The sequence below is a fragment of the Jaculus jaculus genome, chromosome 3, assembly GCF_020740685.1.
Source record: "Jaculus jaculus isolate mJacJac1 chromosome 3, mJacJac1.mat.Y.cur, whole genome shotgun sequence".
Taxonomy (NCBI): domain Eukaryota; kingdom Metazoa; phylum Chordata; class Mammalia; order Rodentia; family Dipodidae; genus Jaculus; species Jaculus jaculus.
Window position 1 is genome coordinate 151,695,961 of NC_059104.1, and position 22,095 is coordinate 151,718,055.

General features: G+C 43.0%; 1 protein-coding gene across 2 annotated transcripts in view; it reads left to right on the top strand.

Annotated features, from left to right (window-relative positions):
- The window catches only part of Sh3gl3 (SH3 domain containing GRB2 like 3, endophilin A3), a 145,164-nt gene that overhangs the window by 107,277 nt on the left and 15,792 nt on the right, over positions 1-22,095 (top strand). For both annotated transcript variants that reach the window (XM_004658230.3, XM_045146365.1), the window contains 3 exons: positions 3,452-3,610; positions 11,597-11,700; positions 13,114-13,223. In XM_004658230.3, the coding sequence (XP_004658287.1) occupies positions 3,452-3,610; positions 11,597-11,700; positions 13,114-13,223 (373 nt within the window). The remainder of the gene's footprint in view (positions 1-3,451; positions 3,611-11,596; positions 11,701-13,113; positions 13,224-22,095) is intronic.

Below are 22,095 nucleotides of genomic sequence, written 5' to 3' on the forward strand. Positions count from 1 at the left end.
GTCTCCATCTCAGTCAGTACTGAGATTTTAGCTATGCCTTTTTCTTTTTGTTTTTTTTCCCCTTCCATTACCTTCTTTTGTTTCCCCATTTTCATCCACTTTCCACTGAACCCCTTCTCGTTTCCAGCTAGCTCCTCTTCTATTTTTTTTTAATTTTTATTTATTTATTTATTTGAGAGCAACAGACACAGAGAGAAAGACAGATAGAGGGAGAGAGAGAGAATGGGCGTGCCAGGGCTTCCAGCCTCTGCAAACGAACTCCAGACGCGTGCGCCCCCTTGTGCATCTGGCTAACGTGGGACCTGGGGAACCGAGCCTCGAACCAGGGTCCTTAGGCTTCACAGGCAAGCGCTTAACCGCTAAGCCGTCTCTCCAGCCCTCCTCTTCTATTTGATGCCATGTTCTGGCCCTCCTCCGTTATCTGTGACAACATGTTGATAGGCCCAGCATGTTGAAGGTCTTGTGCAGATAATGATGAGCCACTGTGAGGCCATGAGTGCAATGGCCACTTTATGTCCAGAATACAGCGTTCCACAGCACTTCCCCCATCCTTTCCTTCATACATTCTTTCTGCCACCTCTTCCCCGATGTTCCCTGAGCCACGGAAAGTGTGACATGGATGTCTGATTTAGAGCTGAGGACTCAACAGTCACTTATTCTCAGCACTTTGATGAGTTCTGAGTCTCCCCAGGAGTCAATGCCATCTGTTTTTTGTTTTTTTTTTTTTAAAAAAAAGCTTCTCTGACTAAAAATCAGAGCAACACTAATCTATGGCATAAACAAATATTTAAAGGATAATTTTATGGGAACAACCTAGCCATTTAGCCAAAAAACAGTAGTAGATTTCCCTCTAGGGCCTGTGACCAAAAGCCATATGCTTTTGATGAGGATTTTAGTAGCAGGCATGAATCGCCACTTACGGAGTGGGCCTCAAATCCAATCAGGGAGTAGCAGGTCCTGCCATTGTTGCAACAGTGGGCACATCTTGCCTGGCTTGCTTCATGTCTGGCTTTTTACATGACCTGGGGATCAAACCCAGAGCCTCATGCTTGCATGGCGAGCACTCTTACCTGCTGAGCCATCTCCCTAGCCACCAAGTCACATGTAAACACAGCAGCCCTTGACTCTGGCCCAGACACTGTGCCACAGCTAGAGAACTCTTGTTGATACACGCAGGACCTGCCCACTGGCCTTGGTACCTTCAGCTCTGTTACCTCCTGACCTCTTATGGCCTTCCTGCCTGTCCCCTGCTTGAGCTCTTTGCCCAGCCTAGCTGAATCACCTCCAGTCCCCATGTAACTGGTTTGTACTGCATTCACTGTACGTTGTGTTTCTCTTGCCTAGGCTCACCTCAGCTCACACATTCTTTCCCCTGGGAATCTTTCTTCCCTCTTTAGAGAGAGAGGGGCTCCTGTGCCCCTGTGCCCCTGGGCAGTGAGCTCCATCTCTCATTTCTTTCTTTCAGTGAGCAGAGAGCTCCTTGGGTAAGGAGCCATGCTTAGCTTTTCATTGATCCTGCCACAATTTTCACCCATGCCTGATTCCAGAGGGGGAAAAATATGACATTTTGGGTTGTGGAGCTATGAAAACACCTTCGCCAAATTCAAAGCCTTGAACCCAGATACATTCTCCATTGAACTGTTGAAAATTTCACTTTGGTTCAAGCTTCAGTCATGTCATACAAAAGTCTTCTAGATGATGTTGCTCATCTGTGCGATCTGGGTCAGTGGTCTTGATGGATCCTGAGTTGTAATTGCAAGAAATGGGCGAAATACACTTATTCTTAAAAGCGACAATCCCTTGCAACAAAATATTTTTCTCAATAGCATGTTGTTGCTCAGCTTATGTTGCTATAGAAACTGTAATTCTAAGCTGGAATCATAGATGATGGAATCTCAGACTCAGCTGGGCGTGGTGGCGCACACCTTTAATCCCAGCAGTCGGGAGGCAGAGGTAGGAGGATCACCATGAGTTCAAGGCCACCCTGAGACTATATGGTGAATTCCAGGTCAGCCTGGGGCTAGAGTGAGACCCTACCTCAAAAAACAACCCCCCCCCAAAAAAGAAGGATCTCAGACCGGAGTCCTCTCATAGTCTTAGCTGTTCTCTGTGTATCTCAGCCTGCCGCACTTAACAGATGCTGTATATGGAGGTATAAAGAGGTTCATGGTTTTATTTGGGTAACAGGTCATGTAAGAAAGGTGTTCCTAATCTTTAGACCTATCAGCTTTACTCACTTCATTTTATAGAAATCAGAACCCATAATTCTTTCTTTTAAAAATATTTTATTTATTTATTTGAGAGGCAGATAGTGAGAGAGTGAATGGGCACACCAGGGCCTCTAGCCACTGCAGACTCCAAACACATGTACCACCTTGTGCATCTGACTTTATCTGGGTACTGGGGAATTGAACCTGTGTCCTTTGGCTTTGCAGGCAAGTGCCTTAACCTCTGAGCCATCTCTCCAGAATCAGTATGTCTTATTAAACAAATAGTTGGAGTTACCAATGTGCCAGTGGGACCATCATTCTTTATCTTTACTTTAGATATCAATTATCTTTCCTAATAGATATTTATTTGCTTGTTATAATCTCTGAGGGGCCGCTACCTTGTCCTGTAGTTACCTGCCCCACATTGTTTCTGACATGGGATCCCTCGCTGGAACACAAACTTGTGACAGGGAACTTAATACCACACATGAATATGTGAATGCTATTAATAGACAGCTTTAACTATTACACTGGTGTGTCTTACTCAAGGGATTTTAATGTTGGTTAGAAATTTCTCCATTCCAAGGTTGCCTTTTACAATCTCTCTCCAATATTCACTGATAGCCTTTAATGCAATGTATTTTGTAATCAGTTGGGAACTTTAGAGAAGATTCATGAAAATCCTAGTAGATACTTGAACTACATATTTTTATAGTTGACTTCATAGAGAGGAATGCTAAATATCTATTCTGTAACGTATAATACTGCTAAAATGTGTCATTTTTTGTAGTTATAGTTAGGTTGGTTAGAAGTTGTCTGTGCATTAATGGAGCTGAAGTGGAGGCATCCTATAAAGACCTGTGGACAGGGCAGCTGAGCATGGACACTGCATCCTTGTGTTCCACACAGATTCTCACCTGCTCCCCATCCATCCATTCATTCAGCCATCTACCCATCCTCTCATTCATCCATCTATCCAGTCACTCTCCATCCATTTATTTGTCCATTCTGTAAACATCCTGAGGCTTAACAGCCTCCAGTAGGAGCCAAGCACTGCACAGCAGAGAAGTAGATCAGTGTTTCTTGCCTCTTGAATTTAGGCTGAGAAAAATCAATGGCTTGTTTTCATGGAAATAATGAAAGATTGTGTGTGTGTGTGTGTGTGTGTGTGTGTGTGTGTGTGTGTGTACACCACGGTGTTGATGCAACAATTTGGTGAGGTGCTTCTTTTTCATTTTTAGCACCACCTGAAAAAGATGGAAGGCCGACGCCTGGATTATGATTATAAAAAACGGCGAGTAGGTAAGATACCAGATGAAGAAATCAGACAAGCAGTAGAAAAATTTGAAGAGTCAAAGGAGTTGGCTGAAAGAAGCATGTTTAATTTTTTAGAAAACGATGTAAGTATTTAAACCAAACAGGACATTCTAATATAAATGAGTAAAATACTGTGCAGATATAACCATAATTGGCATGTGAAGAAGCTCTAAAACTATAATTTTTATGGAAGCTTCTAGAAGGGTCTATAACATTTCCTGTCCCAAAGATAATGCCAGATACCCAGCAAGCCATGACTGAAGCCATAGACCTTGGGACATCTTGTTTACCTTGGGACATCTTGTTTATCCATTCATGTTCCAGAAGTGTCTGGAGTAGGCCAGGGGTGGTGGACTTTCCTCAGAAGATGGTACAGGAGCCTTTGTGTTGAGGACACAGCATGTGTGCTTCCAAGGTGCAGTTTTGCTAAGGCTGAACAGCACTCGGTGAGGCTGAAAATCTCTCTTACCCTCCTGCTCTGGGAGGCTTCTGCTCATCAGAATGAACACGGGGGATATAAAGATTCATTTTCAGCTGATTCATAATGTGTTTGTCAATTTGGCATCTGTGAAGGTCCAGGTCATACAACCTCCCCCTAAATGTTAACAGTTTGATGTAGTAATTTTTGTCATCATCTTTCTTTGATTTGTCCAAGTGATTTCAAATGAAATAAAATTAAAGGGGATGGGTGATTTTCAGTGTCAGGCTGGGGCCCTCCAACCTTTGCCTTGTTTATAAGGAATCCCTTAGCACATTTACTGCCTGAGTGGAGAAGTTACAACCCCTGCCTCCCTTTTGAGTGCCTGTCCTCTGCCCAGCTCAGTGATGCCATGAGCCAACATTAGCTGTTGGACTCATTTGTTAAAGACAAACCTGTGGGAACAAACCAGGAAATTTGTTTACCCTTATGTTATACTTATAATGTTATTAAAGGTATACTGAGGTCTTATGAGTCAGGTCAAACAACAGTGTAATGATTACTTTTCAATTCATGATATACGGGAGAATGCAATCCAAAACTGTCAACCGTATAAGTTACTTTCTTGTAGGTGGGCCAGAATCACTGATCAGAAGCAATTTATGGAAGAAAAAAGGTTTGATTTGGTATTTAGTTTCAAGGGAGTACATCATGTGGGGAGAAGCATGGCAGAAGTAGGAAGTCAGCATTATCTCTATAGACAGGAAGTAGAAAAAGAACAGCGACTGGGGCTAGACTATAAAAACCTGAAGGCCCCAGGCTGGAGAGATGGTTTAGTGGTTAAGGCACTTGCCTGCAAAGCCTAAGAATCCAAGTTCAATTCTCCAGGTCCCATGTAAGCCAGATGCTCATGCATCTGGAGTTTGTTTGCAGTGCCTAGAGGCCCTGGCATGCCCATTTTCTCTCTCTCTTTCACTCTCTCTGTCTGTCTCTAATAAATAAAGAAAGAAAGAAAAACAAAGTGGAGCTGGCTGTGATAATGCACACCCTTAATCCAAGCACTTGGGAGGCAGAGGTAGGATTGCAGTGAGTTCAAGGCCAGCCTAAGACTACATAGTAAATTCCAGGGCAGCCTGGGCTAGAGCAAGACCCTACCTTGAAAAAACAACAACAACAAAATCCTGCACGCCCACCTCCAGTGACCTACTTCCTACAGCAAGGCTTCACCTCCTAAGGGCTTCACAGCCCTCCCAAACAGCACCACCAGTTGGAGATTAAGTACTCAAACACATGAGCCAATGGGGGGTATTTATAGTCAAACCACCACAAAAATTTATTAAGTTCTGGAGAATGAATTCTCTCACCTGGAGAGGTCTTGTGTTTATTAAACCACTGAAGACTGGAAGTTACACTCTATTACACTTCTTTTAATCAGTTCAGATTGTACATTTTATGGGAAATGGGAGGCAAGGTAAGAGTTTATTGTCTCATGATTCATTCTTCCTCTGAAAAAGAAATACGTGTTTCTAAAATACTCATTTCATCCTAAATTTGTCCCCACATCACACACCAGACATATTTGTTCTGTTGTGTTTCAGATTACCATATTTAATTTGTTTGAAATATATAGGAAATGTTTTTGAGGTATATGTGTCCATACTCCTTAAAGCCACTGAGCCAATTTTGCCTTCAGGCCTGTCACTTTAATGTCAAGACTGTGGCTTGTGTCTCATGCCCTATTGTTGACCTCTGTACATGGACGTGTGTGAGGGGATTTGAAAGTACTTTCATGGGTATAGTAGTTACCTTCTCATTGCGGGGACAAAACACCCACACAAAAGCAGCTGCTGGGAGGAAAGGGTTGACTTCGTCTTACAGTCTTCATCATGGCAGTGAAAGGGTAGCCTTAGCAGGAAGTCCACTCACCTCTTGTCACATATAACTACTGGGTTTGCAGCTAGGCTAATAAACTTCAAGGTCTGCCCCCAATAACACACCTCCTCCACTAAGGCTCTAGCTCCCAAATGGCTGCTATCTGGGGATTGAGTATGAGGCTTAATCACAAACACATGAGGCTATGGGAGACATTTCACATTCAAACGATCACAGTGGGTGAAGCCTCTCTTAGCAGACCTGGCTGTGACACATGCCCCAGAAACCTCAGTTTTCTCCTCCGTAACAGTAAAAAGTTCAAGAAGTATCTATATCATAGTAATAAAGATACAGTAGTTTGTCAGTTCTATGATAGGAGCAAGTATTCTGCCTGTCCTGGTAAAAGTGGGACTTGTTTTTAGCATAGGCCCTGTGCAGTCATGTATGACTACAAGGTGCCCCCTGGAGATTCTTGTGGGGACCTGGCCTCTGGTGAGTAGGGACACCACTATGGCCTGTACTTCCTCCTGTCCACAGCTTCTGGGGTCCATACTTCTACCTCATCAGGCAGGAAGCTCCAGCTGGCATCAGAGGCAGCCCTATCATCTGTTCCAAACTATTTGATATGAGCCTTAAAATTTTCCCATTGAGGTGAGAAGAGGAATGAGATGGTGAGGTGCTCCTGTATCCCTTCTCCTTCCTCCTCATGGTGTCTCACGGTGAGGTGCTCCTGTCTCCCTACTCTGTCCTCATGGTGTCTCACAGGGAGATGCTCCTGTTTCCCTTCCCCTCCCTCCTCATGGCATCTCATGGTGAGGTGTTCCTGTCTCCCAACTCATCTGCCCTCATGGCCTCTCACGGTGAGATGCTCCTGTCTCCCATCTCCTCCCTCCCCTTGGCGTCTCATGGTGAGGTGCTTCTGGTCTCCCACTTCCTCCATCCTTATGGCATCTCTAGCTGCGTATTTGCAGATCCTTGTTACAATGGAGGTGTAGGTGATAAAAATATTGATGGAGATGATGAAAGTAATGACAAGACCATTTTATGAATACCTCATGACAGAGGTTTAGTCGTGCTTTTGGAATCGGGAGGCCTTATTTCTGAGGGGAAAGTTTTGTCTTAATGGGAAAGCATAACAGGTAGCTGGGTGTGTCACATCAGCAGGGAGAAGGCACTGAAAATGTCCTCTTGATCCACTAATACCCAGTGGACTCGAAGTCTTCCTCCAGTGACATATGTCTTCTAGCAAGGCTCCACCTCTGGAAGGGTCCACAACCTTCCCAAATTGTGACCAGCTGGTGGTCCAAGTATTCAAACACATGAACTGCTGGGCATGGTGGCACACGCCTTTAATTCCAGCACTCAGGAGGCAGAGGTAGGAGGATCACCATGAGCTCGAGGCCACCCTGATACTACATAGTGAATTCCAGGTCAGCCTGACCTACCTCAAAACAAACAAACAAACAAAAATACCCACAACCATGAACCTGTGGGGACACTTTACATTACCCAATACCCAACATGGAGAGCACCCCGAATTCTGATTCTGGTTTCACATCTGCTGGGTTCAGGCCCCTGGCAAGTCATTTAAGCCAAAAGTATTAAAGAAGTGGGCAACTGCATTTGGGAAATTCTTCAAAGTCAGCGTTGGAGAATGAAAATATGAAGAATTATTATATTATCCATGTCGTTAGTTAAATTGCCTTAATTCAAGCTTTTTTTTTCAGACACTCTGCATAAGGACTTTGATCCATTGGAAATATATATCTCTGTTTCTGACTGGACTATTGGAATTTGTGGGACATTTTCCTCCCGAATGTTCTAAGGAATCCTAAAAGAATATAAATCTCAGATGTCATAGAGCAAGACATTACTTGGACTTGTCACAGTTGAAATTGATGAGGGTCTTGGTGGGAGATGAGCCATTGTCATCGTGAAAGTGGATGGCTTGTCATCTTTAGAAGACGTAACTACACATGCCAAGTGTACCTTGGATTGCAGGCGTTTGGGTAGGGGTGATGACACCTCAGATTTTCTTCTCTCTCATTGTCATGGTCTTCAGAGTATGTGTCTCTGCTGGCCAGTCTGAGGAGAAGGAGGCGGCTGAATTATAGAGGCCTCACTGTAGGCTATATTTTTTGAGCCTCCTTCCATTGACTAAGCCCAAGTCCAGTGCAGTTGATCCACAAAGCCTGTCTAATGGCTCTGTTTCCACTCAAGTGTCTCTGGGATCATCACAGCTCCTTGGCATTTCTAGTGGCTCTAAATCCATTATAGTTGAGGGCATCTTTGATTCACCTTAATCCCCAGGACTAAGATCCTTCCAACTGGTAACTATGCACTTGTTTGCAGCTAGAGAGTACAGATGTGTCCACCAGCAGCGCACAGACACACAGGCTTTTAAATAACATGCATAGTTTACTGTGGGGAAGAATTGAACCCATCATGTTCTGGTGGTGTCCTCCCCAACACGAGCCCCACAGAGAACAAGGAGCCATAGGGTAGAGCTAAGGTAACAATCTGGACCAGAATGGACTTAATACCCTGCATGTTTAGTGCCTGCGAGTCTCAAGGCAATTCCCATCCCCCATAAATAGAGGCCCAGGGCTATTGTATTATTAGATTTTTTTTTTCTTGGTTGAGAGTATGCCAAAGATATTTGATATGTCTTCTATGGCTCCTGTAGCAACCACAAGAAGTGTGGCTGAGAGAAACACAAATTATTTTATAATCTGGAGGTCAGGAGTTCTAAAATCAAGGTGTTGGCATGATTGCCTTCTTTCTGGGGCCTGAAGAGGAAGCATCTGTTTCTTTACCCTTTCCAACCTCTAGAGGGCACCCACGTCCCTTGGCTGCGTGGCTCCAGGCTTCCTCCTTCAGCTCAGCTAACAGTGAAACGTCTTTGAATCTCTCTCCCTGACTGCTGCATCATGTGGTCTGCTCTAATTCTGTTCCTCCTTTCCTATTAGAAGGAGTCTTTTAAAAAATATTTGTTAGAAAGGGTCTCCTAAATGGAATTTCAAAGGGGAAAGTGTGGGGGTGGGGAGGGTGGGAATTACCATGGGATAATTTTTTATAATCATGGAAAATGTTAATAAAAATTAAAAAAAAAAAAAAAGAAAGGGTCTCCTAGTACAGGTTGGCCTAGAGTTTACTATGACCTTGAACTTCATTCAGATGCTCCTGCCTTCAGCTCTCTTCAGTGCTGCCTTTACAGGCAGGTGCGCCATGCCTCTTGTGCAGTGCTGGGGATTGAATGCATGGTTTCATGCATGCTCAGGAAAGCACTTTAGGAACCAAGCCACATCTCTAGCCCACAAGGAGTCTTGAGATTACAACGAACCACACAGATAACCCAAGATATCTCCCCATGTTAAGATCACCAATTTAATCCTATCTGCAGAGTCCCTTTTGTTATCAAAGTAGCCTATTCACAGGCTTTCATCCAGAAGTGGGTCTTCCCACCCGAGTCAACAGGTTGAGTGGTACAGCTGAAGGAAGATACGTTTCACCTGGACAGGGTTTGCAGTCTTTCAAGGCCTTAATTTGTTGCATTATTTCAGTTCTGCCTTTTCTAGTTATCCAACTCTGACTCTGCCTTTGGAAGCAGCAGCCGCCTGTGTGGATCACCAACACACAGCTCACTGGTCGTGGCCTGGGGATAGTGTAGAGGCTTCCATTTTCCTGACCATGACAAAAGACAATCCAGTCTTGCCCTCAGCAAGAGCACTTTCCCTCTCAGTAAGACTTAATGTAATAACCCTCAGGATTTAACACTGTGGACCTACCTGTGATGTGCAGGCACCAGGTATTACACCATTATTTCTGAAGCTTGAAATGGCTCTGGGGTCCGTCGCCTTTCTGAGGTCAGCCATCAAATGGATACTTCCAGAAGTGTCTCGACATTGTGTAATCTTGGCCACATCAGATATAATAGCTGGCCATTCAAAGACTCCACCCTCCACAATTTTACATGCATGTCAGGGAATATTCACTTAGCTATCTTTCACTGTTTCTTTAAAAATTGTAAAATGCCAAGCATAGTTCCAAGTCAACCATAAAATAAGACAAAGTAATATTACTAAAGACAAGGTGGTACAGATTTGAATGAGCACTCAACCATAGCACTGGAAAGTCTGCCATGATCATGTCAGGCAATGGCCCTGGATATAGTTAAAAGTACGCATAAAAGCCAAAGAGATGAAATTTAAGAAATTCTTAGGATTTGGTAGGGGCCAGGCTGTCTTTGTTTTGTTTATTGGTTTTGGAAATTTAAGGCTATTGTTGCCTTTTAAGCCGCAGAACGGGGGTAAAGGGAATGCAGCGCGAGGGATTCCCTCAGTCACATGCTGATCGATTACATTTTGGCACGGGTCGCTCTTGTATATATCTTGGATGCACATTGAACACATATTTTAAACTAGTAAGAAAAGTAAAGAACAGGCAATTAGCCATTTTGTTATCATACATGAAAACAGCGTGGGTCTTTGCTGGCAAGTCCTTGCTTGGTTAAGTAGTGTGAGAAGGGATGAATGAATAAATAAGCACGCTGGTTTTGCCCTAATGCTAATTAGAAAGCAATGCAGGAAAATGATGAATAGACTGTGTGGAAGCCTGAGAAGGGTGACTTTGATTTGTGTCTTTGCTTGGATTTGGAGATTCTGGAATTCAGGCTTTCGGTGCTTCACCCCCTCAGTCCTTTGAGGTTTGCTTAGGAGGTGCAGGAAATGAACTTAATTAATTCTTCCTTCCCCTAACAGTCTTCATCCACACTGGGGAGCCGGGATGGTCTTTGTTCTTACTCCAGAAGATTCTTCATCCTCAAATCAGGCATCTCCAGAGCTTCTAGACTTCTCTTAACTAACATAGGTTTTATAAAACAAACATGGGCTGGAGAGATGGCTTAGCAGTTAAGGTGCCTGCCTGCAAAGCCTAAAGATCCAGGGTCGACTCCCTAGATCTCACGTAAGCCAGACACACTAGGTGATGCATGTGCAAGGTCGTGCATGCGCACAAGGGGGCGCATGTGTCAGGAGTTCAATTGCAGTGGCTGGAGGCCCTGGCATGCCAATATTCTCTCTTATAAAAAAAGTTTGTTTAAAAAAAAATTCCACAGCACTAGGAAGGTGAAGGCAAGGAGGGTCAGAAGTGTGAGGACAGTTTGGACTTCATGATACCCTATATTAACACCCTGCCTTTCCCCCAGCAAAATGATTCTAAGTTGGCCACTAATTTCATGAATGTGTGAATTTGGGGGAAAGAGTCATACCAGTGTCTTCATAGTTCATTCCTTTCTGTGGTATGCCTTGTGGAAACAATGTTTGTGCTCGGAGTGACCAAAACACAGGGTCCTAGCATGCCCTGGAGCATGCATAGCTTCCACAAGGCCCCTCTTTGAGAATGGCTTAATTTGCTTCTTGATTTGACTTAGCTAGAAAGTGTAGAGAGAGGCACTTCAACTAAGACATTTCACTTATTAAATATTGCTTTCATTTACACTTGGAAAAGTTTGAAATCATAGAAGTCTCTAAGGTTACCATTACCTAGTTGGGAAAAGAGGCATTTTGTTATGTCAAATTTATCATGACAAATAAAGTTGATCATGTCATTCCAGCATCTCTGGCTTTGTACCTTGTCTGTATGACAAGTGGGCGGGGCCCCAAGATGGGGTGTAATGAAAAGGCCTGAGGGATTCCTGCAGAGCTGGGCTGCGGGCTATTCTCTCTGGACCTCGCGTAGGCTCTGGCCTCCATGGACTAATTTTGTACTTCTGTTGCAGGTAGAACAAGTCAGCCAGTTGTCTGTGTTCATAGAGGCAGCTTTAGACTATCACAGACAGTCCACAGATATCCTGCAGGAGCTGCAGAGCAAGCTACAGCTACGGTAAGGGCTTAGCCTTCTTTACAGCAATGGGCTGCAGAGCTCAAAACCATAGAAATTATCCTCTGTCTGCCTGGGTCTTCTCCCCGTTCTGTTCTGATTTTTCTTTAGCTGGTTTTAAGGTTGGATATGAGATGGGACTAAGATAGTAAATGTGTGGCATGTGACATTAGGACAGAAGTGGGAAAAGGGTTATCTTACCTCCTTTTTCTTGTCACTAAAACTCCCTGCTTGCAACCTGCATTTAGGGCAAGCAAGCACTGTGTTTCGCCTGTCTTAAAACTCAGCTCCTGCAGTGCTCACCTACCTCGTTGCTGACTTGCTTATGGTTTAGCTCTGTTTCTGAGTGGGGATGGCTAGGGTACATGCTCTGCCCTCCACATGGAAGGACGTGGAGAGTGAAATGATGCTCAGAAACGATGTGAATACCTGTGAAAATCACAAGGCTGAGCCTATCAGGTTCTGAAAGCATGAACAATACCTGCTAAGTGATCAAAGTGGGGTTGTACTCTGCCTCACAGTTTTCAGGATCAATGCATTTCTATCTTTCTGAGAAGTAGTAATATAATTTATAACATACCCAGAAACCTTACAATCAAAATATTGGATTTAGGGCTAGAAAGGTGACTTAGCAGTTAAGGTGCTTGCCTGCAAAGCCTAAGGACCCATGTCCAAATCTCCAGGTAAGCTGGGTGCACAATGTGACACAAGTGTGTAAGGTCACATACGCACACAAGTGCACACTTCTGGAGTTCTATTACAGTGGCTGGAAGTTCTGGCATGCCAATGTTCTTTCTCTTTCTCTCTCTCTTTCTCTTGCTTTCACTCTCTTGCTTTCTTGCATGACAAAAAAATAAAGGGCCAGTCTGTTGGACTTGCCTCAAAATAAATGTTGGATTTTAAAAGTGCCCTATGTTTTGACTGGTCTTGATAACAGAAAAATTTTACATAGGTATGATAGTGAATACATTTGGAGGAATTTTGGCTTAAATCAGTGCTTCAATTACAGAAGGAAGATTGACTATTCAGACTGTAATGCATCCACTTCCATAGGCAGGTGTTACCTGGGTGTTGTATGAGCAGATTCCCTCAGTTCTCTAGAAGGGTGGCGGGGGTGGGGGAAAGGCAGCTAGCTCTGGAGAGTGCCCACTTGCTAAGTGACCCAGGGATTTTATGAAGACAAGTAGTCTTCTTCAAGTTGAATTTCACTGATAAACTCAAATCTACATTCGACGAACTGCATATAGGACACACCTTAACTCCGTCCGGCTCTCAGAAGTCAGCGAGTAAACTTGTTCCCTTCATGACGCCGCTAGGTTTGTTTGCTCATCCAAGCCGCGTGAAGGCGCATTTGGAGGCCTTGCTGTCTGGTGCGGATGTCTGGATGTCTGACTCAGCTTCCAATGTGTGTTACAGAATATCTGTTGCATCCAGCATCCCCAAGCGAGAATATAAGCCCAGGCCTGTGAAAAGGAGTTCTAGTGAGTTCAATGGGGTTTCCACCACCTCTGCATCAAAGACAACAGGTAGGCTAACTGTCTGCTCTAAGTGTACAAGTGTGCCCTTTGCTCAGGCCCTTCTAGAAGCATTTAGTTCCTGCATGTTGTTGAGGCTCTTTTTGTATGTGAATGCACTGAGTCCCTCACTTACTTTGCTCAGTTGCTCTGTGATTCCCCTTTTCCTGTTTCCTACTTTTAGGTGTTTATATCAAAATTTGAAAAACAGCACCAGGACGATTTCCAACATTTATTCATGCCTTCTAATGTTACAATTGACAGACCCAAGGCCAGAGAACCATCATTGCTATGTTATCCCTTACAATTAAGTGACTTAACACTTTCAAAATATTTTACCACTTTTAAAAAAGTTTTAGTTAGCATTTGCTGAGCATCTGTGATGCCAGGAACAGTGTTAGATCCTGCACCATTAACTTTTTCTTTTGTTGTTCATTTTTTATTTATTTATTTGAGAGCTACAGACACAGAGAGAAAGGCAGATAGAGAGAAAGAGAGAATGGGCGCACCAGGGCCTCCAGCCATCGCAAACAAACTCGAAATGCATGCGCCCCCTTGTGCATCTGGCTAACGTGGGTCTTGAGGAATTGAGCCTCAAACCAGGATCCTTAGGCTTCACAGGCAAGCACTTAACCACTAAGCCATATCTCTAGCCCACCATTAACTTTTAACGATAAATGACACATTATCAGAATTGGAAATAATCAAATGGTATGAATCTTCCTGTAGTCTCTTATGATTTGACATTTTCATCCTAGTCTCTCCACTAGACATAGCCACTGTTAAGGATTACTTATGAATATTGTTTTATTTCTGTATGCTAATATGTATAATATAACATGTATAACTTACATTTTGTCTGTTTTGTAAATGCAAGAACATCTTAGGCACATTGTTGTATAGTTTACTTTTCAAAATATGCCATTATTTCTTGTAGTTATTTTCATGACATACATATAGCTCTCTCCCATTATTTTTAACAACTTCCTATTTGTTTTGCGTTATATACATCACATCCCTATTAATTGGGAGAGTGAATGAATGCCCTTTATTTTTATTTATTTTTTTTTAATTTTTTAATTTTATTTATTTATTTGAGAGCGACAGACACAGAGAGAAAGACAGATAGAGGGAGAGAGAGAATGGGCGCGCCAGGGCCTCCAGCCTCTGCAAACGAACTCCAGACACGTGTGCCCCCTTGTGCATCTGGCTAACGTGGGACCTGGGGAACCGAGCCTCGAACCGGGGTCCTTAGGCTTCACAGGCAAGCGCTTAACCGCTAAGCCATTTCTCCAGCCCTGAATGCCCTTTAGTTGCTTCCATAGGTTCATGAGCAAGTCTTCTAGGAAGTGAAATTTGCCGTCAGAGGGAATGCACATTTTAAATATTTTTTTTTCTTTTTATTTATTTGAGAGAGAGAGACAGAGAGAGAGAAGGAGGGACGGAGGGAAAGAGAGAGAGAGAATTGATGCACCAGGGCCTTCAGCCACTGAAAACTTCAGATGTGTGTTCCCCCTTGTACACATGAGCGACCTTGTGTGCTTACATCATTGTGCGTCTGATTTATGTGGTACCTGGAGAACCAACATGAGTTCTTAGGCTTTGCAGGGAAGTGTCTTAATCACTAAGCTATCTCTCCAGCCTGTAAATGCACATTTTAAATGAAAAGCATTGCCATTTGGAGTGTCCCTCCAAAATGGCTTCATGTTGACCAGTGTGTGAATTCTGGTCTTCTTATACTTGTGCCTTTAGACTTCAATTTCTGCCAAGTATTTTTGTATTAAAATGGTACTCAGTCTTAACTTTAGCCTTGCCACAATCACTAGTGGGATTAAACTTTTTTTCCCATTTTTTAGTTGGTTATTTGCATTTTCTTATGTCTGAGTTGTTAATGCCATTTATTCATTTTCATTTTCTTTTCTTTCTTTCTTTCTTTTTTTTTTTTTTTTTGGTTTTTCGGGTAGGGTCTCACTCTGGTCCAGGCTGACCTGGAATTAACTCTGTAGTCTCAGGGTGGCCTTGAACTCACGGCGATCCTCCTACCTCTGGAGGCCTCCCGAGTGCTGGGATTAAAGGCGTGCGCCACCACACCCAGCTTTCATTTTCTCTTAAGTATCCTTCTTCATCTGTGTGATTATAGGAATTTGTTACATATAAGGGTATGAGTAATTTTCTCTTCCCAGTTTGTCACTTACTTGTAAACTTAATTTGGGAAGTGCTTTGTTGCTGTTACGTGCTTTCATAGTTCTCATCAACCAGGACTCTTAAAATGCCTGTCCCTTGCGTTCTACTATTAATTGATTAGTTATAATTAATTGTCTTGGCTTCCCAGGGAAATTGCAGTGGCAAGCTAGGCATCAGGGAAATGATGGTGTGTGGCTTCTCTTTTCTGGAACTTCCATTTCTATTCTCAAATATGCTTCAGCTCTTTGAGAACTCTTTTATTGTATTTTTCAGTCTATTTGTCTGCATGTATATGATGTGCACAAGGGTGACATGTGCCATGGTGTGCATGAGAAGATGGGAGAAGTGTCACTTCTTTCCGCCTACCTTCGTAGGCCAGCCTCCACGTTGTCCAGAAGCTGCTTTACACTGACGCAGCTGCATTGGAGCTCAGACACGTGGGCCGCTTTGCATGCTGAAGAGGATTGAACTTGCCTCAGCAGGCTGGCAAGCAAGCAGCTTTAACCACTGAACCATCTTGACCCAGCCCTCCTGAGAGTCGTTTGGGCAGTCTCTCTCTCTCTGTCTCTGACTCTCACTTTCCGTTCTTCTTCTTTCCCTCCCTCTCTCTCTGCTGTCTCTCATACACAAAACACAGCCCACCTCCTACATGCTCTTTTCAAAATGTTTTCTAACAGTCCTTTGTAATCTCCTCCTGACCTACCATGCCACATGCATGGGTTGGGATAGATGAACAGTCATAAAATAAAACAAAACTCTTCTTTTCCATCTCTTCTGTTTTCGTTTGTAAGTTCTTCTTGGTGGTCTTCAGCACATCAGAAAAAAAAAAAAAAGCAGTTCTGAAGTCTCAGTTCAAAGTCCACTTTTATATTCTGTAACCGTGATTTATAGAGTTACAGGCACAGGCAGTGTTCCTTGCTCCACAAGGCTTCAGTCCCGTGCCCCGGCGACTTGAATCCTGGGCGCTGCCACTTCATGGCATGAAGCCGGGTCATGCCATCCTCTGTCTTTGAGGGTTGTTTTCAGAGTTGTTGGTTTTCTAGCTCCTTAACATTTCCATATGAATTTCTGCATTAGCTGTTCAATTCATACAAAAAGCCCATTCAGATTTTGGTTTTATTTGAGGTGATTTTACAGATCATTTTAGGGGAATTGCTGGCTTAATTATGCTGGGTGTTCAGATCCTGAACACCGTCTATTTTATTTTCTGTTTATTTACATCCTTAACTTTTTCATTAGTGTATTATTGCTTCCAGGATATAGGTTTTCTATACTTTAAGCTGTCTCTAAATATTTAATATTTTAATATGACTATAAGCCACATTTTCATAAAATTTCCATTTCCAAAACTTTCACTGTTAGGTACATTTTTTTTTCATTGCTAAAAATACAGTTTGGTAAATTAGTTAATTAGTTACTTAATCAAATAGAGAGAAAGATAGTTTGAGTGAGCATAGGCATGCCAGGGCCTCTTGCTGATGTAAACAAACTCCAGATATATGCAGCACATTGTACATCTGGCTTTTATGTGGTTACTGGGGAATCAAACCTAGGCTATCAGACTTTGCAAGCAAGTACCTTTAACTTCTGATGCGTCTTTGCAGCACCTAGCAATCTAGAAATACAAGTTTTTATATCAGATTTGCATTTCTCCAAGTTCTTTGATTTATTTATTAGTTCTAGTAGTTATTTTTCACAGCTTCTGTAGTTTTTCTATACAGGATTATGTTATCTACACATAGTTTATTGGATGCCTAGAAATCATGTTTTTTTTTTTGTTTTTTTTTTTTTTTTGCCCCTGTGCATTTGTCAGAGCTTCTAGGATCATGTTAAATAGAAATGGTTAGAGGTAGTGACCCTGCCTTGTCCCTGATCTTAGGGAAGAAACAGCCAGTTTTTCCTAATTTAAGTGTTCTGTTAGCTGTAGTTTTTTAGTTATAGTAACTTTTATTATTTTAAGAATGTTGGCTTGCATCCTCCTCCCCTCCTTCCTTCTTTCTCTTTTCTTATTTCTAGAATAGATATGTTTTATTATCAGATTGAGACAATTCACTTAACTTTACTAAGAGGTTTTTTTTGGCATCTATTGAGATGATCTTTTTTTTTTTTTAAATTGTAAGTTACTTTGAGCTAATTAAAGCAATCTTGCATTCCTGAGATAAACTTTTTGTGGGGAAGGTTTTGTTTTTTGAAATAAAACTAATTTTATATAGTATTAGGTTTCTAGAAAAGTTATGAACACAGTTCTAAGTTTTCCAATATACTCTATCAAATTCCTGTATTATTAACATTTCATTCATATGGTACACATATACATATATTATTGGAGTACCCATATTGATATAATATTATCAACTGAAGTCCATACTTTGCTCATATTTCTTTAGCTTTTACCTAATACTTCTTTTCTGTTCTAGGATCTCAACCAGTATACGACCTAACATTTAGTTGTCATGTCCCATTAAGCTATTATGCTGTGATACTTGACAGTTTTGGGAGGTACTGTTTTGGGAAGCACTGTTTAGAAGTACTGTTTAATAGAAAGGCTAGGCCTCAGGTTAAAATACTTCTTCAGGCGAAAGTGTCTGGCTTGAATTTAGCTAAATTGTGTATTTCCCATCATATTTATTTCATGGTTACAGTCTCTTTACAGCATTATAGTACTTGTTTTCAGTTTATGTGTTGATGCAATACTAAATTTAAAATTATTTGAATGAAATTTGCTTCATTAACATCATTAAGAGGGTCTATCGAGATTTCTTTTGTATTAGTGTACCACTAGTTTCTGTTTAAAACACACACACACACACAAAAAAAAGGAAGTACAACATACAGTAACATAAGATTTTCTCACTGATCCAATGATCTAAGAGGACGGGTGGTTCTTAAGCATTGACTGACTCAGGGACCCTGGATGCTGGAGTAGCTTCTAAGTTGCTGCCCTACTTGCAACCACTCCAACGAGGGAGAAAAGGAGAGAGAACCGAAATAATTTGCTTAAGCCAGCAAGGTAGAAACGGCACACTTTCATTACAGGAACATGAACTCAACCAAAGCATTACACGTAGTGACACTTAGGAAATGCAGTCTCTTGCTAATCGAACACTGTCCCCTGTTAACAGTGGTGCCTAAATTCATTCATACCTCAGACTGGGAAATTTATAAACAACAAAATGTATTGCTTGCAGTTCTAGAGATTGACAAGTCTTCTAAGATCAAGTACTAGAGTATTTGATGACTAGTAGAGCTTCATTCTTTTTAGATGGTATCTTATGCTGTTTTACACATGGTGGAAGGCTAGATAAGCTCCCTCAGGCCCCTTTGATAAGGGTCCTAATCCCATTCATAAGGGCTCTATTCTATGACCTAATAACTTACTAAAGACCCTAACCCAATAATTCCCACTGGGGATTAGCTTTCAATAGCATTTTAGGCACACACACACAGACTAATATTTAAAGCCCAAAGATGAACACCATAAAATGGAGACAGCAGCAGGCACAAGTCCTTAACAATGACAGACTTGCTGAGCAGAAATCACAAGAACCCTTTGCTTTGGCAAGTGAAGAACATTCCCTGACTAGACCCCGGCGCTGTCTCCCTAAGGTTTGTGTGTGGGAGGGGACTCCTGTTGGCGGTCATCCTGAGGGCCCCTGGCTGTGCTCTGTCCGAAATCACACAGCTGAAGTCTACTTGGCAAGCTGCCTTTGGTTTTTCTTTTCTCCCCCCCCCCCACCCTGAGATTTGGGTCTCACTCTACCCAAGGCTGTCCTGGAACTTACTCTGTAGTCCTGGGCTGGCTTTGAACTCACAGAGATCCTCCTACCTGTGCCTCCCAAGTGCTGGGATTGAAGGCATGTGCCACCATGTCTGGCTAAGAAGTTTCCCTCTTAGGGATTTGTGCTGTATGGCTCCATAGCGCTGAGTAAGCATGGAGTCTTACTGGTTGACTAATCTCCGTGCTCTTGGCAGTTCTGTGTGTCTGTCATTATGCTGACGGGTCATAGACATGGCTCTCAAGACTGCTTTGCTTTTTCTTATCAGATCTGGCTTCCCCCTCAGCCTGTGGAGGTTACCGTGAAGCCATGTGAATCAATAGACTGGACTGGAAGGGCAAATTTTAATCTAGACTTTGACATACAGCTGGGTTCTTTTGGTTCAATGAGGTCTCTGAGAATTCTTTGAAAGAACAGCCTGCTTATCTTCTGGTATTTGGGTTACGGAAGAAGATAGCTTTTCTAGAACCTTTTCTCAATGGCTTTGTTCTTATAAATGTACCCTAGAATTAACATAAACATGGCATCTTGTATGTCTGTAAAGTATTTTCTAAAGAAACATAAAGTTGTATATGAGAACATCTCGATAGCCAATTACTTATTTATAGGTATTTGTCAATAGTAGGATGATTTTTAAGTTCATTTTGATATACAGATGAGATGTCTTAGACATACTTGAAGGCATTGGTATGTGGATTGTGTAGAAACATACACAAGTATAATGTAGCAAAGAAAGATAATCTTCAAAGGAGACTGTTGCTACAACATTGACGCCTTATAATTTGCATGTGGACTAGGCTAAGTGGTTAGGTTCTGGACAATATTTTTCTTAAGACTGAGTATACAAAATGAATCCAGTCATGCAAAACTTCAATGACATTGAAGAATAGGTATGATGCCTTCATTAGAGGATTTATGTCCTCTGTTATATTTTCATTTCCTCTGCCTTTCAGGAAGCTCACTTACTGCCTAACGTAAGGTTCCAGTATAATCCCATTTAGCTGAATGTTGGGATAACAGCCTGCTTAACGAAGGACAGTCCCAATAGTCTGTTGCTCCAGCGGGACATTTTTCTTTTGGTAGTGCCTCCCTCTTAATCTCAAAATTTATGTTATTTGGAAGAAAATTATAAGTAGCCTATTTTTTATGATTTTGATTTTCTCTGAGTAAAGATGTCACTGTTAACCAATTCAAACGTCTGCTTAAAAAGAAGTTGAATATAAACCAAAACCTTTGTAAATCTACTGCCAGCCTCCACTTCTACTATATCACCTTTGAATAAAGCAGAACTTGGGAAACCTGGTCTTGGCAACATTAGCTACCCTTCCAGATGGCACTCAGCAAAGGGCTAGGATAGGTTAGAGGGCTTCCACTCAAGCTCCCAAGACACCACTCCCTTACTGGCTGCAAGAGAGAACCCAGCGTTCTATTGTTCTTGCCTCTGGGACTGACAGTGTAGACAAGGTTGAGTTGTATAAAAGGGAAACATTTGAATTGTTAGGGAGGCTCTGTGGCATACTGTCCTAGCTAGCACTGGATTAGGGAGGCTGTGTGGCATAGGGTCCTGGCTCTCACTGGATTAGGAAGGCTGTGTGGTATAGGGTCCTGGCTACCACTGGATTAGGAGGCTGTGTGGCATAGGGTCCTAGCTAGCACTGGATTAGGAGGCTGTGTGGCATAGGGTCCTAGCTAACACTGGATTAGGAGGCTGTGTGGCATAGGGTCCTGGCTACCACTGGATTAGGAGGCTGTGTTGCATAGGGTCCTAGCTAACACTGGATTAGGGAGGCTATGTGGTATAGGGTCCTAGCTAGCACTGGATTAGGAGGCTGTGTGGTATAGGGTCCTAGCTACCACTGGATTAGGAGGCTGTGTGGCATAGGGTCCTAGCTAACACTGGATTAGGGAGGCTATGTGGTATAGGGTCCTAGCTAGCACTGGATTAGGAGGCTGTGTGGCATAGGGTCCTAGCTAGCACTGGATTAGGAGGCTGTGTGGTTTAGGGTACTGGCTAGCACTGGATTAGGAAGGCTGTGTGGCATAGGGTTCTAGCTAGCACTGGATTAGGAGGCTGTGTGGCATAGGGTCCTAGATAGCACTGGATTAGTAGGCTGTGTGGCTTAGGGTCCTAGATAGCACTGGATTAGGAGGCTGTGTGGCTTAGGGTCCTAGCTAGCACTGGATTAGGAGGCTGTGTGGCATAGGGTCCTGGCTAGCCCTGGATTAGGAGGCTGTGTGGCATAGGGTCCTGGCTAGCACTGGATTAGGAGGCTGTGTGGTATAGGGTCCTGGCTAGCACTGGATTAGGAGGCTGTGTGGCATAGGGTCCTGGCTAGCCCTGGATTAGGAGGCTGTGTGGCATAGGGCTCTAGCTAGCACTGGATTAGGGAGACTGTGTGGCATAGGGTCCTGGCTCTCACTGGATTAGGGAGGCTGTATGGCATAGGGTCCTGTCTAGCACTGGATTAGGAAGGCTGTGTGGTATAGGGTCCTGGCTAGCACTGGATTAGGGAGGCTGTGTGGCATAGGGTCCTGTCTAGCACTGGATTAGGAGGCTGTGTGGTATAAGGTCCTGCCTAGCACTGGATTAGGAAGGCTGTGTGGCATAGGGTCCTAGCTAGCACTGGATTAGGAGGCTGTGTGGCATAGTTTTCTAGCCAGCACTGGATTAGTAAGGCTGTGTGTCATAGGGTTCTAGCCAGCACTGGATTAGGGAGGCTGTGTGGCATAGGGTCCTGGCTACCACTGGATTAGGAGGCTGTGTTGCATAGGGTCCTAGCTAGCACTGGATTAGGAGGCTGTGTGGTATAGGGTCCTAGATAGCACTGGATTAGGAGGCTGTGTGGCATAGTTTTCTAGCTAGCACTGGATTAGGAGGCTGTGTGGTATAGGGTTCTAGCCAGCACTGGATTAGGAGGCTGTGT